Here is a 16,241-nt window from a genome sequence, read left to right as displayed (position 1 = left end):
GACTAGTTGGCAAAAAGTACAAAATTAATATGACGGGTGTACAATAAAACAACATGGGCAACATGAAATCATTTATTAACCAACCAGATGTTCATATCATCATATATACATGCATACATACAGTCGTGTGCTCTCCAAAAGAAACATGCTTGCTCAATAGCACCATCACCATCAGAATCACTATCATAATCATTGTAAATGTGCTATTGTGTAGTGTTTGTGTGTGTTTAAAGTGTATGGTCTTTAAAAACAAGAGTTCGCGCACATGGTGAACACAAACACAAAAAAGATGGATTTGTTCAATATTATCAGCCCAAAAATCACAAAAAAGATGAGCATGTCTGTGTTGATGGAAAGAACCAACAGTTTTCTCTCATATCATATGAGGTGGGAAGAAAAAAGAAGACAAAGAGCCCTCATGTATCCGATATTACACAACAATAACGATAAACATGTCTTGTCTTTGTTCATTCACGATTTGTATACATGTTCAAATGAATAATCTTTTAGTTTATGTTCACTTCCCATCAAATTTGTTCCAATTGCTCCAATTCCTTTCAGACAAAAGCACACACTGTAAGCACATAAGCACATAAGCACATACGCACACGCTTTCCTAGGTTTATAGGCTTATATTGTTTTTGTTGGTTTATTAGTTTGTTGATTGTAAGACACCGATTTGATATTATAATAATATTTAATATATATTATGTATTAAATATTGTCAGCCCTAAACTTCAGGACTTGTCGAGATAGAGAAGGATGAAAGAAAGGAGCACAAAGTAGAAGCAAAGATTGGAGGCGAGTGTGGGTTATAGAAGCGGAAAATGGGGTATCGATCATTGATATGTTCAATAGCAATGAGAGTTGTCTTTTGTTTTTGTTTTTTTTTTATTGTTATTGTTTTCTTCTTTCCGCTGCTGTTCTGGTTGCATGGCATGGTTCAGTATGGATATTATATAATTTGTGTTATTGATTAACAATGTCATGAATATATTATAAAAATGACATACAAAATACAAAAACATTCAATAAGGAGAACAAGTTTCTTTCAATTGAACTTTAAATTGTTCTTGTTCCTGAAAGAAAAATTAAAAAAGTCAAAAGATGAACAACACGAACAATAGACGACCATCGTCAGAAAAAAAACGACAAGAACATCGACAACGTCAAGCGACAATAGTCAATAAAGGCTCAATCGAGGAAAGAAAAAAGGAGAAGAGGGAGGGGAAAAAGATAACGACGAGTCCTCAAAGGCGCGTGTCAACACACTCTCTTCTTCTTTCTTTCTCATTTCGCACTTTGCATTGTTCATTCTCATTCTTTCTCATTCTTTCTCGTTACTCAATCCCTCACCACCAGTTGTACTATGCTTAATTAACCCAGCTTTGTTCGTCAGATATACCCATTCATTTCCAAACTCTCATTCCCTCTTTCCTTTACTCTCACTCATTCCACTTTCATTCATCGTCTATTCATCCTCATGGTTGCTTCATCTGTCAATCGCCTGAATTCCTGTCGCTCATCCCTTCCTTCAGAATATACAGAGAAGCTGGATCGCTCTCTTCACCGCAGCATGCCACCTCCCTCCAGTAGAGAATCCCGTATCCTCATCGCAGGTGGAGGCTTTGGCGCTCTCTTCCTTGCCCTCCTTCTAGAACGACTTTCGATTCCATACTATCTGTTTGAAGGAGGGCTACAGGTCAAGCGTCTGGGTAAGCAACAACCGCAATGACATACAAAGCGCACAGTAATCAACAGCAGTTCACACAAGTTCAAACAGCTTTATGAATAAATTTATAAACGTTACATCCACCCAATGCTCACTCGTTCCCAATTGAGCAATTCACAACCTTCTCCCCTCCCCCTCTTCCTTCACTTTCTATCATTACGAATCCTATCCCTCAATGCGCTTCCATTTTGCTCACTTAATCAATCCTCAATACTCCTCTCTGACTATGCTTCTGTCTTCTTGCTTCTTGCTTCTTTATTAGGAGGCGCACTTGGATTGGGACCAAACATTCTTCCTCTATTTGAGCAATTGGGCGTAGCCAGCTTAGTAGCTAGTATCTCTATGCCCTGTCCAGCCGTGGATCTTTATGACCAGAACCTAAAAAAACTTGGCGTTCTTCCTATGAATGCATTGACAGAAACGTAAGTAAAGTAAAATAAGATAAAATGAATAAAATAAAAATAAAAAAAAAAAATAAATGAATCCACCGAAAACTGCAAGCTTCCCCTCCCTCGCCCCCCTCACAAACACCATGCAGATGCTCTCTCTCGTGTCCTCACCTTAATTCACACACAAATAGCACGTTCCAATCCTTTTTTCCTCCATTCTCCCCATTCCCTTCTCTCCCCTCCTCTTCATTGCATACCTTTCAAAGTTCAAACGAACAAGATATACAACATACACGCGTGGATTATGCTGCTAATGATTGATGTGCAGAATATACAACATGTTACGCGCTACAGTGCGATTTATAGCATTTTTTTGTTAAACATCTGCATTTTTCCTTTTTTATTTAAAAAAAAAAAAAAAAAAAAAAAATTAGCACTGGCTATGAAAAACTGGTTTGTGCAAGGTCAAACCTTTATGAACTTATACTTGCACAACTGAGCAAAGACAATATCATCATGAACAAAAAAGTTTTGTCATACGAGGAAAATGAGTTTGGCGTTACTGTCTGTTGTTCAGACAACTCGATTTATTGTGGTGATATCCTCGTTGGGGCCGACGGCACCCAGAGTCGGATCCGGCACAATATGTATAAAATTTTGACCCGGAAAAACCTGCTTCCAAAAGCAGATCGAGAGAAGGCGCCTCCTAATTTTGTTTGTGTTGCAGGAGTGGCTCAACATCTATCCTCAGAGAAATATAACTGCCTGAAGGATCCATACGTTCATGTACGGACAGTCGTAGGCGCCAAGGGACAAGGCGTAAGTTAAAAAAAAAAAAAAAAAAAAACATGTATATATTTACTTATTTTTCATTTGTCATTACACAAATTTACCCGCCTACTAACCTCAACAACAATGTCTTTCTGAACCTCTTTCTCACCTCGATCCTGTCGATCATTGAGATAGTGGCATGCGGTCAACATCCCAGATGACCAAATCTGTTGGGCACTATGGATTGAACTCGACCCGGCTACAGCTGCAAATGCAAAGGTCACAGAAGCATCAGAGTTCGGATTTCAGAATACGGAACCAGTAGTGAAATGCTTCCGGGAGGTGCCCTGTCCCTTCGGCGGAACCATGGGTGAATTGGTCGATGCTACAGAAGATAATATGAAGGCAAGGGCCTTCGTTGAAGAGAAAGTATACGAAACTTGGTTCCATGGGCGGACAGTCCTCTTAGGCGATGGTGAGTATTATTATTATTATTATTATTATTATTTTCGCTCCGCTAAATCTGCTAAACTGAATATAACTGGCTGACTATTGCTTCTTTTACTGCCTTTATTACCTTCCCCTCTTTAACCATAGCCTGTCATACTGTACGTATCCATGACAGAAAACTCTTTTTCATCATCACTTATTGTTCATTACTCCATCTGAGGCTAATCATCCATTATTGTTACTATTTATTTTTATTATTTATTTTTTTTTAAAAAAAAAAAAAAAAAAAAAAAAAAAAAAAAGATGCATCCATGGTCAGCACAAGGTAGAGTACTGTTATTCTGTTATTTCCTACGGCAAGCTTATGCTTGTGCTAGCCTAGGATGTGAAGACTATTATACGCCTCTAATTTTTTTTTTTTTTTTTTTTTTTTTTAAATGTTATGTTGGAATAGGAGAAACTAATGAAATCCTTGATGCCGTGATTTTGGCCAACTCACTCTTTGAGCTCAGAGATTTAAGTTTGAGGAGCATCACCTATGCCTTCAAAGATTATTATGCACAACGATACCCATATGTTAAATCACAAGCAGCCTTTAGTAGAGCGGTTACTAAACTCTTTTGTGGCCAGGTAAAAAAAAAAAAAAAAAAAAAAAAAAACTAATATGGTTTTTTCTTTTTTTAACTATTACTAACTTATCAATAATTGTTATTGTTTAGTCTATACGCGAGCGCTTTACAAGATATGTGACCTTCAACTGGTTCCCACAATCATATTCCTGTCGAATGATAGAAGGACAAGGGCATTACCGACCTCAAGCATCTTTCATGCCCTTGGCTGAACATCGTGGCAAGGGGCCTGCCCCTCGTCAACGATATCCGAAACCCTTTTCAGAGGAAGAAGTTGCAAGGCGAATAACTTCAGTCTGGGGTCGGCGCAGAAACTTGTGAAAAAAAAAAGAAAAAAGAAAAAAAAAATTGTGCGAAGAATGAACCATGGGGCCCAGTCCATAAGATATCCTTTTTTTATTTTTTATTTTATTTTATTTCCCCTCCTTGCCGGCTTTTTCATTTCAGAACTATATAATGTATAACGTCATTTCCTTTTAAAAGATCAAAGAAAAAAAAAAAAAAAAAAAAAAGGGAAGCTTTTTAATGTACAGAAACTTTATTACTCTTAACGAACGAAAAACCCCCCTGAGTAAATGCTTTTTTTTTTTTTTTCACTTTTACCATTGTATTCCTTTTTTCTTTTCTTCTTCTTTTATTTTTATAAACAAATAAAATATATACATACCATTATGAGATTATATTCTAAAAAGTATACATGAACTTGAAAGTTCAGATTTTTTTTTTTTTTTTTTTTTTTTTTTTTTTTTTAAAGATCTAATTTTTATATACGCGTTTCTCAAAAATTAAATTAAAGTTTATGACTTCAAGACGACAATCACGACATTGACCTTTTTGGGATGACTTCATTTAGGTTGCGAGACTTAATATAAACTCATTCTTCATATTCTTCATATATTGGAATGGGTTACGTTTTATCTAAAGTTAGCAAGAAGTGGAGTATAGGCGACCATTCGCCAAGAGAATATGAGCGCTGATGAATCAGGAATGATCATCCCTCTAACGATCACCCGTGCTGTCATTAAAGACCGGATGTGCCCGCTGGCGACGTGACAATTACCTCAGCCTCTTCTCCTGGGAGAGCAATCACCACTCTTGGGCTTTTGTAGAGTTACTCGAAGGAGTCGGGCCGTTGGTTATGTCCCTCGTTAAGCATTTTTCTGTTTCCGAATCGATAAAGCCAAATGTATCTCATGTATGGTGGATAAATCTATTATAGAGAAACACTAATGGAAGAAGGTATTGAGATAAAGTATCCACGACGTGATGCTCCTTTCCAGGGACACAATCAATCATGAACTGATATAGTTGAGGTATGGGTGGCCGTCGAGCCGATTGGCCACTAGGCTCAGTGTTCTTGTATAGGAAATACTGCAACCTGGGGCAAATTGGTGCGAACTATATCATAGGCTTCCTATAGTGAGGGCGCAAAGGTGTTTGAAGAGGGATGCATTGGAAAAGTAACTGTCCATGTGGATGTTGAAAGGGGGCGACCCCCTTTATAATCATCCGTATTGCCATTAAATACTGGGTAGGGGGTTCTCATCACATTGTCGGGGACCATAAGTGAAGTCAGAAAGTTAAAGCAAAACTATAAATGCATCTAATTGTACGGCAAGCTCTATTGAGATATTTAGAACCAAAAGATGAGCTACGTGGCATACACCCATGGAAAGCCTCTAACAAGGCCGTCACTGTCGCGGCCACTCTTCAGGCGGTAAATCAAAAACCCAAAAGAACTTGTTAAATCCGCTAAAACTAAAGGGATATCTCGCTATTGACAGGGTGTTTAGGCATGTGTGCGAAGGAACCGCAAAACCTTACTTACAAAAGACTAAGTTAAAAGAGAGAGAGAGAAAGAAGGGGATACAGAGTGTGAGAGAGAGGGAGAGAGGGAGAGAGGGAGCTGAGCAAACAACAAAGGGAAGAAACGAAGAATGGGTTCAAATACAAACGATGGAAAGGGTTGTGGACTCTTTTAAGCCACATTTGCCCCTCTTGCCACTGTGTTTAGAATATCTTTACGTCCTAAATGGGTGATTCCACTGTCTCTTCCATAAAACTAGACATATAACTGAAGAGCCAAGTCTTTTGATCGGTTGTCGTTTATAGAAACGTCTTTATTGTAATAATAGTAACAATAAAAAGAGCAAGAGACAGAGGAGACATAAGGGTCGTTCTCTAAGAGAATCGAGGACGCAAGTAAAAAGCTGGAACAATTCATCCTCCTATCAGTTCCAGCATTTCCACCAGTTTCTATCGCCTCAAGAGATGATGATGAATGGTGAGTTGCGCAGCAACTAAAAATCTATGTTCCATTTGTATTAACGCGACTGTAACAGTATGCTTTTTTTATAATCAACAATTATTTTCATCCGCACTCTTTTTCTTCTTAATTCATGCCTAGGCACCATATATCCCTCTCATACTGTGTCTTGTTTATCTAATTATATTTTCCTATGAACTTTTGCTTCTCATCATCTTTTTTTTTTTTTTTTTTTTTTTTTTTACACTCGCTTCATTGAATCCTCAGCACGAATCTTGGCCATTCTCTCCTCAATATCATTTTGTTCTTTAGCCTTCTCAGCCATGTCCTTTCGGCTCTCCATCTCCTCCACAAATGCCTTCTTTACTTCTGCTACCTTTTCCTTCACGTCTTCAACAGTCTCTTTAGCAACTGCAATGGTGTCCTGGATCGCATCTTGGACCTTGTCCACCACAGATTCATCATCCTTCTCCACCAACTTGCGAACTTCTTCCACAGCCTTGCTCACTTTCTGCTCTGTGTCATGCATCAATTTGCTGCTTCCACTGCTGATGTCTGTATTCGCATTGCTAATCTGTCCCGAAAGTTCACGGAACTGCTTCTGAACCTCTACGGGCATATACTTTGAAAAATCAGATTGACTTGCACGGGCAATAAGACGATTAGAAGATGCGGGAAAGAAGTATCCAAATGCCAAGGCAGAGAAAGCAACAGGACTCAAGAAACGAAGCACAATATTGCCTATTAGTGTTTTTTTTTTTTTTTTTTTTTTTTTTTTTTTTTTTGGAGAGACAATGGTTTCAAGCGTCAATGTTTTTTCTCTTTGATGTTTTGTTCCTTGACATTTGGAAAAACATAAAAATAAAAATCGATGTGTATCACATACGGCGTCTAGCAAATATTGAGCCAGCAAATCCAGCAACAACAACATAGATAGCAGCAGGCATGACTTCTTCTTCCTTGACAAGAACCGATTTGATGTTGCCTAGGTTAAAAAAAGATTTAGACATCCTTTCTAATTCGCACCTTCCTTAAAATGACGCAAATAGCTTGTCATAAAAATAAAAATAATAAAAACCTTACTCTCAGCCTCCTTCTCCATGTCAACGACTTTATTAGTGACCATCTGAAGATGATACTTCATACCCAAGAGCTGGCGATCTGTCTCATTGCGTGCTGCACGAATGGCTTCATCCAAACGAGTGGGCTCCTCCTTCACAACCATTTCAGGCTCAGGATCATCATAGATAGGAAGCTATTGTTGAAAATAAAAAAAAGAAATGAATATACACGTTGTTTAAACTAGATCTCGATCTCGAAATGCAATTTGCTTGACTGAAACAAACAAACAATTAGAAACCTCACCTTTTGTCTACGTTCCTTGCCCTCAGCATACACAACTGCCTTGCTAGTACTGGCTAACAGCCCAATGCTAGCGCCGAGGGCGATCAAGGATTTCGACTACAACAAGTTAATTGAAAAGAGTAAAATAAAAAGCGATTGAAGATCCGATAAGTTTCTGAAGATAAAAAAAAAAAAAAAAAACGCGTCCTTGCTTTATAAACGAATAGAGAGTTTTTTTCCCTCCTCCTTCATATTGCAATGTGACGCATATCTTTATTGAAAACATCAAATTTTCTCCCAGTCCTGTATCCCAAATGCATCTGATAAAAAGCGTTATCAAGATAGTTTTTTTTTTTTTGTGCGTGTGTCCCTGAAAAACTGAAGTTTATTCGGAGAGATCGTATTGTTGTCAATTGTACCTTGAGGGATCGGGAGACACTCAACATTGGTATATACGTTAATTGTATTTTTTTTAATGAAATGAATGAAGAATGGAGAGAAAAGCTTATTATTCACACCTTCCGGTGATGGTTTTTTTTGTTGAATGTAAAGGCTTTCATCGGATCAAACATTGAACGTTGGCCTTCATCACGTGAGAAAGTAAAGACAGTCATTGAAGCTTTAATTTCGGTGCACCTATTGATCTCAGTGCTCCAGGTCTCTATTAGTGACAATGGAAAGGACCGAAGAACAACAGAATCATCTTCCTTGGACAAGATATCGTAAACGCAAAGATGCGCCCTGAAAAAACATAAACATCAGCTCGCTTACTTGACTATCTTTGTGATCATCAGAACAGAAGGTTTTTTTCTACTTCATGTGACCTTATCATACCAATGGATGGGACATGAAATATAAAAGTAAAAAACTGCTGTCAGCCGAACTTGCCAAGAAAGTTGGCTTGTAAGTAAACAAAAAACAGGATTTTTTTTTAATAGCCCTTATCAAGACGTGGGGCATGAATCTTCCTGTGTGCACAAAATAATAATAAAATAGTAATAATAATGATAAATTGTGGAGAGGAGTTGAGTAAAAAGAACTCTTCTAAGTAGTCATATGCCTTCTGTTGGTGCGGCTGGCAACATTAATAAAGATGACATGTGCAAGCATACCGTTCGATTATAAGGGTTTGTTTGTGTCTGTAGATTTTGTTTTATGAAATACATGTATGTACTGTAAAAGGCGATAGATATGTAATATTGAATAATTAGTTGTTGTAGATCCATTGGACACTTCCATCTGCATTCGCAACTGGAGGGTTTGTTCTGTGGAACATGTTTCTCGCACGAATATATGGATCCATCCTGAAGAATGCTACTCTCAAGTCCTTGGCACATTGCTCACGTTCCCTCTCAATCTCGTCCTCTGATCTTGCGTTTGGTCCTGCTTGAGGTGTACCCGCGTTGATCCATTCTCTTGTCAAGGCCTCAAACCGCCAGAATGTATCTTTCCATTCCCGGACCCTCTCATCTTTTGCAGCCGTATCCTCCATGAGTTTATTCTCTCCAGGAACCGCATGCGGGTAAGAGTATCGGAAACGATTTAATCCACCTTTGTAACGGTCTGGGAGGTGATTGGCAGGAATATACTCCAGCAAATCTTGATCTGAACGAGTGAATCGGACCTTGGAGGCGACCACAGGGTCCAACCAAGGTTGGATTACCTTCCAAACACCCCAGAACACAAATGGGGCACCGTGAATGATAATTCGACCGAGAGATTCGGGATAGTAGGCTTCAAAGATCGTCACCAGATACTTGACCATATTAAAATCCATGTTTGAGAGCCCAAATCCTGTCAAGTCAAAGACCAAACAAACGGTTTCAACCGGATGTTCCAGCAATACACGACCGCATTCCATCACATATATTGTCAGCTTCTCGAGCGTCTTTGCCGGTTGATCGTTGGGGTGATGAAGACGGACATTCAAGTACCTTTTTTTCACAAATATTGTATATATTTACATTGATGTTTAGTTTTAAATTGGGCTTTAAAGAGAAAAAATAACAATAAGCAATAAAAAATATACAATAAACGAGGAATATCTGTTTACTTACGCGACAATTCGATTATCAACATCGGTACCATGGATGTAGAACTTGCCCATCTCCAGCTGTTCAAAGAACTTGGGGTATTGTTCATTGAGTGCTACATCTGTGGAATATTTGACTGCAGGGATATCTTCGTCCAAACGCCACTTGAATGCCTTGAACAGCATGTTGAGTGCATTTGGGACATTCCACTTGCGAGCACGAATGAATCTAAGGAGAAGAGAGTCTGGAATACAAGATTATGAATTTTAATTTTATCAGCCAAATACGAACACAAAATATCAATCACTAAAATTTTTGTGTGCACAAGGAAGAGGCGTGTGAATACGTGGATGTGTTTTTATTGTTACCTGGATGGTCGCCCATGGCGTTGTCCCACAGGATCGGTCTCAGCTTATCGACGCTCAATCCCAAATCTGCCAATGTAACTTTGGCCATGCCAGAGCCATATCCTGCAGCCTTTGCATCCTGCTCTGCTTTTGCAGCCTTGTTGCCAGAGAACCATCCAGCTTTGGCAGCTGCTTGAGTAGTTGCGGTCTGAGAACCTGAACTCGTTTGAGCCTCCTGTTCAGCCTCACGTACCATTTCAACAGGAACGGCGGCCTCACCGGAATCTGCAATCGAGAAGATAATGGACCATACTTCCTTAAGAGCCTTTTTTTGCTCTGGTGTTAGGCAGTTAATGTAGCCAGTACCAGGTGGGGTCATAGTCTCTCCTTTGGCGAGTTTTGTCATTTTTGTTTATGTATTTTGCGTGAAATGAAAGAAAGTAAGAAAAGTTTAGGCGAGTGAAGAAAGTAAAGTGGGGTTTTTTTTTCTCCTGGCTCTCTTTTATATAGCGGATTTTTATTTGGGTCGTGTCTTTCCTTCCATATTCACTAGTTTCCTTCGGACGAATAGAAGCAAAAGAGAGTGCGGTAGGGGTGCTCTCATTACAACTTTCTGGTTTTCATGCAAGCCGAGGTGGAGAGAATGACATTTAGAGTTTATTGTTAAACCCAAAAAGGGCACACGCAACAAACAGCTATTCCACTTAAAAAGTGTGAGCATTTGCACATGTCATGAATTATCCATCTCAAACGTTGCAATTAGTCCTTGCCAAGCAACGATGATGATGTGTATCACTCATATTCTCTACTCTCCACATACTTTCTCCACATGTTGCATCTACGCCTCATAAATCGATGGCGCTTCGCAACATTGTCATTTTCATACATTCATTCATTCATAAAAAGTTATGGGGCATTCATGAGCATAAGCATGTATCAATGGTTGCCAGCCGATTCATCGTATCCACCGCGTGATAATTATGATTTTTGTCAAACCAAGCATAAAACAAATATACTGACATGTCCGGCCCTCCCCCTTTTTTTTATATATAAAAAATATTTTATTATTCAAAAGGACAGATGGATGAACAGATCTGTAATCGTGTAAGCAGTACATGGTTCTCAATGCATTGATAGGGGGAGTGGGCTCCCATTATCTACACCAACCTCAAATGAACCACGCACATACCCGCTCCATCAATCGTGCGTTGTGGGAGGAAGGGAATTTTGTCTAAAAAAAAGTCTGGAAAGATTTGAAGATACACGAGCTCTCTTCTCTGTATCCACTCCAAATCATGTACTTCGCCCATCTTCATTCTATGTACTCTTTGCAAGGTGGCACACAAACATTTATTTCACCTAATTTGGTGTAAATATCCTATGCAAATCCATGGCCCTACATCTCTTTTGCAGAAGCATGTGGCCTTCTCTTTCTCTCTTTCTCTCTTTTTTTTTTTTTTTTTTTTTTTTTTTTTCCCAGTATTTCATCCTTGACAAATTCGCCATGGTTTTAAATAAAGAAAAAAGAAAAAGAAAAAAAATTACTACAACGGTAGCTTGATTGTATGAATAATTCTAAAATGTGTGAAGCGTTGAACAAGCCTTTGCCTTGTCTAATTCGTTTAGTAACACAGCCATGTAGGAAGTATGAAAATAAGTGGGAAAAAGATGTGGGGCACATGCACCACACTCATGGGATATACAAAATACATCTACCTGTCTAACTATGGAGCAACATGGTTATCATGGTCCGGTTCATTTGGATACGAGCCAGTCTGATTTTTATGGGAAGGACGCATATGATTGTCCTAGTGGTTGACAGAGAGCATCATCAACTGCGCGTACTGTTGGATATACAACGCTTTCTAAAAGAGTTGTCGCCAATGATGAGTCACTAGAAGAGGCATTTATCAGACTTAAACTCAAAATATCCACCGTCTCGACAATATCCTGCTCCTCTTCTGTATCTAATCACTTTAATCATTCTCTCGTTATTTGCTTCTTCCGATCCTCAGTCCAGAGCTTCAGAGTGTTCTCAATCGCTTCTTTCTGGTTTCACCCAACGATTTAAATATACCAAGCTTCCAACTCCTGTATAGGTCTAAAGCATTGTCCACTGAGATTTCAGCCCCTAGAAACTGAAAAAATTTCAATCCACCACATTGGTAAAACAACTCGTACAATGGTCGCTTGGAGCCAGTAGAACTGTTGGGCAATTGAAGGGACTTGGGTACGCTCTGGCTTTCAACAGCAATCCTTGTCAGAGTAGTTTTCTGGACTGTCAAGTGTGCATCGATGACATTGCCACAAGCAGAACTAGAACATAAGGAGGCTTCGACCATACAAAAGCAACACAGCAGTCATCCCTCCATGACCCCCTTCAACAAAAGCCAATGTCTTTAGTTGCAGACAGAACTTCAGCTAAGAAAACTGGCTGGATTTCACTGAAGGACGGACAGAGTTGGTTTTCATAGGGGTTAAATGTCTCATATTCAAATTAGTCCTAGACCGATCATTCGATGGTTTCAAGGTTTGGGCCTGCTGTCCACTTTGTATGGTTGAATGGGCGTCTTGTTGGTGATGTTACTGAGTCCGTATGATTAATCGCCGAGTTGTTAATACCAAGGTTGGGATAATAATAGCTCCAATGACAAAAAGCTTGAAAGAGCAAGTAACGACAACTGCAATGTAATTTCCAGATTCCTTGCTATCCTCATGAGGAAACCCACAACCATTACGGACAGAAGGTTGTGTTGACCTAAATTGTCGTCAAATGGGGTAGGTGCCAGATGTTCGGAATTGATGGTATATATGTATATATGCCAGTAAAATCCTGAAACCATTCTTGTGCATGTGATGGCGTCCTGTTGGTCCAGGAACAGACTGATCCTGAATTGTGCTCCTAATTGTTGCAATGCCATGCAACTGATCATGGGAATAGTTTAAAAGATTTTCATTTCCCTGATTCATCCAGCACTGCCACGTTAGAATCTTTTACCAAGCAGCCCAAATGAAACAACACGGTCTCTTCATAAACGAGAAGGTGTGCGACCATTTGTAGAATTTCCGCGGAAAAAAAAAAAAAAAAAAAAAAAAAACAAAGGAGAAAGTTCAACAAATGGAGGCGCAGACCATTATGCAAACGCAATACAGTATCGAATTGATACCAGAAACCTTACTCTTGCAACAGCCCCCCATTTCATTTCGCAATAAACATCATTCATTCTTGTTTGGATGATTGGATGAAGAGGAAAAAAAAAAAATCTTTGCTCAGCATGAACTGTGCCGTAGCACCCGTATTCAACTCCGATATGTTCATCGACATGCAATGTTGCCTGGTGGCAATTTTCTCTTCCTTCTGGAGGGCGAAGTGTGTGTGACGCATGGGGTTCAATGGACTGGGCTGAATAAGTCCATTGCGAAAAAAGACAGGGGAAAGGCCTCATTCTGCGCTGCCCCTTTTTTCCCGTCCCATCAGTCTTTCTTATCTTTCTTCACTTACCTTTTCGCATCTTTCTTTCTCTTTCTTTTCTCTCTCTTTCTTTCACACACACTCTCATTCATACTTTCTTTCCCTTCCTCTGCTTTTTCCATCCACCGCTACTTGTTTTATTTATTTATTTATTTATTTAATTCTCTCCACACATGATTGCATTTCATGAAGAGATTGAGGCGTCTGTAGATAGCTTGAGTATCAACGACAATGAGTATAAAGAGATAAAGCCTGAGACTAAGGGCAACATCGATATCGGCATCAATATTGAGGGCGTTGAAGAAAAACAACAAGATGAAAAACAACAGCAAAAGGAAAAAGAAAAACGCAAAGAGGATTGCAGCGTCCTTGTTAACAAGAATCCTCTTGACCTGGCCGAGATTAGAAGCCAAATCAGTAGCTTTCTTGAACCAAAAGAAGCTCTCGCTTGTAGCCATGTGTCCACTGCCTGGAGCACTGACTTTGCTCGCCAAGTCTGGAATACGGTTGACCTCAAGGATCGACCTCAATTCAAGGAACTAGATCCCAAGATCATCGCTAAGAATGGACACTTCATCCGAGTCATCCGCAACATCAAACTACGATCAGAACTCAATCTCTTTCGACATCCCAGCGTCAGGAATCTGAGGAGCCTTAGTATCCAAGTCAAGGATAAGCGTGGTTTCCATCAGCAGACTACGCAACTTATTCGTCGCAACCTCTATACTCTCTTGAATCTTGACATCTCAGGTGATGACTCGAGAGATCCGCAAACAGCTTATGCTTTGGAGGATGCACTGTTCCCCCCGAAATCCCTCTATACCCCTAATCTGACGAAACTTTCGATCCGATACATGTCCATGGCCCGTCAATCACTGTGCAATATCCTGGCTGGATGTCCAGATCTCAAAGATATTAGAATCCGAGCATGTTCTTTTTTAGAATCTAATGAAGAAGGGACATCGCATCTCTTCAAACATCAAGGCATCACTCACCTATCAGCATCTATTGAACAAGTCTTCACAGCGACTACTGAGCAACCGGATATTGTTCCATTGCTGATCCATTTCCCGAACATCACAACCTGGGAGGTTTGGAGCAGCAAGAACTTCCTGGATGACCCTACGCCTGAAACCATCTCTGCCAAGGTTCAGCAGTATTGCCCTCATATTCGAGAGCTTCACATCAATGACACAGCTAGCAGCATCGTCAACAGTCTGTTAGTCAAAACCTTCCAAGATTTGACAGCGGTCCGTTTCCATTACAGACACATCACGCCTGCGGTCGTCCTTGGTTTGTTACACCATAAGAATACTCTCAAGTCTGTTTTGACATTCGAGTCTGACTCCCCAGATAACTTTTATCATCTCGAAACTGTCTATCGAGAGGAGGACAACTTCTCTGATGCTTGGATGATTCAGCTGTTGTTGTCAAGTTGCCCTTATATTACCGCAGTTGAAGTCCCGGTTCATGAGATGGATATGGATCTGGTAGAGCATTTCCCTTGGATTTGTAAGGGCTTGACAAACCTTCGGATGCGCGTTCGTGGACTGAACACTGAGCCCATGATCATGGCAGTGATCAAAAAGTGGCGTCGTGCAGCTTTCGAAAGGCGGAACCCTGGCATGGTGTGGACAGATGACACTGAGCTCGAGGCTAAGCCTGATCAAGTGAGTGAAGTGAGTGTAGTTGAGAAGGCTGCAGAATCGCCCGAGACACAGGCGTCTGAGGCTCAGCAGGAGCTAGAGATTGTATCTGTGGCTGAGACCCAACAGGAACCAGAGGTTGTACCGGTGTCTGAAGTCCAAGAATCGCCCGTGTCTGAGGTTCAGCAAGAATCACCTGTGCCTGAGGTTCAGCAAGAGTTTGAGGTTGTATCTTTACCTGAGGACCAAGTCGTGAATGCGAGCCTTGCCGAAGAGGAAGAGACTGAACTACAGATCCCTGAAGAGAATATTGAAGAGCACAATGCCGAAGCTATCACAATAGTAGCACAACAATCTGAGGAAGTGTCTACATCTGGATTAACAGTTGAAGCACAGATCAAGACTACAGAGGATCAGGAGGTGCACACTGGCGAAACTACACCAACTGAGTACTCTGAAGAACAACGAACAGAATCCACTGTTGAAGCACAGGTAGCAGAGGAGAGGATGCCACAGGCACACACAGAAGAGGAGACGCAGGCACACACAGCAGAGGAAACGCAAGCACACACAGAGGACACACAAGTAAATGTCGAAGCGCAGGCACAAGTGCACGTAGAAGAGGCTATAGTTACGGAAGAGGAGGCTACAGTGGAGGTTACAGTAACTGAAATTAGAGCAGAGTTGTCTCAAGAGAACCAAGCACAAGAGACACAGACAGAACCCGTTGTGGAAACACCAAAACCAGTAGAGATTGATGAGGTGTTTGTTGATAGAGTTGTGGCACATTTACTTCAATTCGAGAAATTAACACAAGTGTGGCTCGGATACAAGGTCTGGACAGTCTAAAAGACATTGACTAGAACGAAGAAAACTAGAACATACCCAAGATCCTCTCCTGGAAACTGATCTTCCTATTATTCAGAACATACAAATTACAGAAAAAAAAATAAATGAATGTAAATATCTTTTTGGAAACGGAAGATAGTAACTGTACAAAAGTAAGGAAGTCTGGTGAATCAGATGGAATGCTTTACTTTCCAAATTATTTGTTGTATGCGATTGTCTCCCTCTCTTTTTTAGTTCACCCAAATCAACAGTTCAAAGCATCATCAAAATATTTCAAGAAGGTGGTACCAGCTCTCACGCTCCAACTCCAGGA

General features: G+C 40.1%; 5 protein-coding genes across 5 annotated transcripts; 2 read left to right on the top strand and 3 right to left on the bottom strand.

The window, feature by feature from the left end:
* Positions 1–1,231: 1,231 nt before the first annotated feature.
* BCR41DRAFT_347753 (hypothetical protein) lies at positions 1,232–4,465 on the top strand. Its single transcript, XM_022023154.1, has 8 exons — positions 1,232–1,715; positions 1,995–2,154; positions 2,556–2,940; positions 3,088–3,367; positions 3,490–3,500; positions 3,646–3,667; positions 3,797–3,972; positions 4,062–4,465. The coding sequence occupies exons 1-8, from the start codon at positions 1,484–1,486 to the stop codon at positions 4,290–4,292; spliced, it is 1,497 nt and encodes a 498-aa protein (XP_021884444.1). The 5' UTR covers positions 1,232–1,483; the 3' UTR covers positions 4,293–4,465.
* Positions 4,466–6,478: 2,013 nt separating this feature from the next.
* Positions 6,479–8,110, bottom strand: BCR41DRAFT_419661 (apolipo protein O-domain-containing protein; the record flags this gene model as incomplete). The annotated part of the gene is made up of 5 exons (XM_022029795.1): positions 8,001–8,110; positions 7,603–7,698; positions 7,321–7,492; positions 7,124–7,222; positions 6,479–6,978 (listed from the first exon to the last, which is right to left on the bottom strand). The coding sequence occupies exons 1-5, from the start codon at positions 8,025–8,027 to the stop codon at positions 6,479–6,481; spliced, it is 894 nt and encodes a 297-aa protein (XP_021884443.1). The 5' UTR covers positions 8,028–8,110.
* Positions 8,111–8,756: 646 nt separating this feature from the next.
* Positions 8,757–10,419, bottom strand: BCR41DRAFT_419660 (CRAL-TRIO domain-containing protein). The gene is made up of 3 exons (XM_022029794.1): positions 9,983–10,419; positions 9,639–9,858; positions 8,757–9,515 (listed from the first exon to the last, which is right to left on the bottom strand). Exons 1-3 carry the CDS (start codon positions 10,365–10,367, stop codon positions 8,789–8,791), a joined length of 1,332 nt encoding a protein of 443 aa, XP_021884442.1. The 5' UTR covers positions 10,368–10,419; the 3' UTR covers positions 8,757–8,788.
* A 1,324-nt stretch (positions 10,420–11,743) lies between these two features.
* On the bottom strand, positions 11,744–12,303 carry BCR41DRAFT_393287 (hypothetical protein; the record flags this gene model as incomplete). The annotated part of the gene is made up of 2 exons (XM_022028540.1): positions 11,744–11,928; positions 12,039–12,303. The coding sequence occupies 2 exons, from the start codon at positions 12,301–12,303 to the stop codon at positions 11,744–11,746; spliced, it is 450 nt and encodes a 149-aa protein (XP_021884441.1).
* Positions 12,304–13,419: 1,116 nt separating this feature from the next.
* On the top strand, positions 13,420–16,061 carry BCR41DRAFT_347748 (hypothetical protein). The gene has a single exon (XM_022023153.1). The coding sequence runs from the start codon at positions 13,607–13,609 to the stop codon at positions 15,926–15,928; it is 2,322 nt and encodes a 773-aa protein (XP_021884440.1). The 5' UTR covers positions 13,420–13,606; the 3' UTR covers positions 15,929–16,061.
* Positions 16,062–16,241: the final 180 nt, after the last annotated feature.

The sequence above is a fragment of the Lobosporangium transversale genome (assembly GCF_002105155.1).
Source record: "Lobosporangium transversale strain NRRL 3116 chromosome Unknown BCR41scaffold_6, whole genome shotgun sequence".
NCBI classification, from domain to species: domain Eukaryota; kingdom Fungi; phylum Mortierellomycota; class Mortierellomycetes; order Mortierellales; family Mortierellaceae; genus Lobosporangium; species Lobosporangium transversale.
This window is presented reverse-complemented; position numbering and strand designations above follow the sequence as displayed.

Coding starts and splice junctions, on each gene's coding strand:
- BCR41DRAFT_347748 (XM_022023153.1), top strand. CDS start 13,607: ATGATTGCATTTCATGAAGAGATTGAGGCGTCTGTAGATAGCTTGAGT.
- BCR41DRAFT_419660 (XM_022029794.1), bottom strand. CDS start 10,367: ATGACAAAACTCGCCAAAGGAGAGACTATGACCCCACCTGGTACTGGC. Junction 9,859..9,982: donor CGCCATGGGCGACCATCCAG/GTAACAATAAAA, acceptor CTTGTATTCCAG/ACTCTCTTCTCCTTAGATTC. Junction 9,516..9,638: donor GTTGATAATCGAATTGTCGC/GTAAGTAAACAG, acceptor TGTGAAAAAAAG/GTACTTGAATGTCCGTCTTC.
- BCR41DRAFT_347753 (XM_022023154.1), top strand. CDS start 1,484: ATGGTTGCTTCATCTGTCAATCGCCTGAATTCCTGTCGCTCATCCCTT. Junction 1,716..1,994: donor GCTACAGGTCAAGCGTCTGG/GTAAGCAACAAC, acceptor CTTCTTTATTAG/GAGGCGCACTTGGATTGGGA. Junction 3,973..4,061: donor CTAAACTCTTTTGTGGCCAG/GTAAAAAAAAAA, acceptor GTTATTGTTTAG/TCTATACGCGAGCGCTTTAC.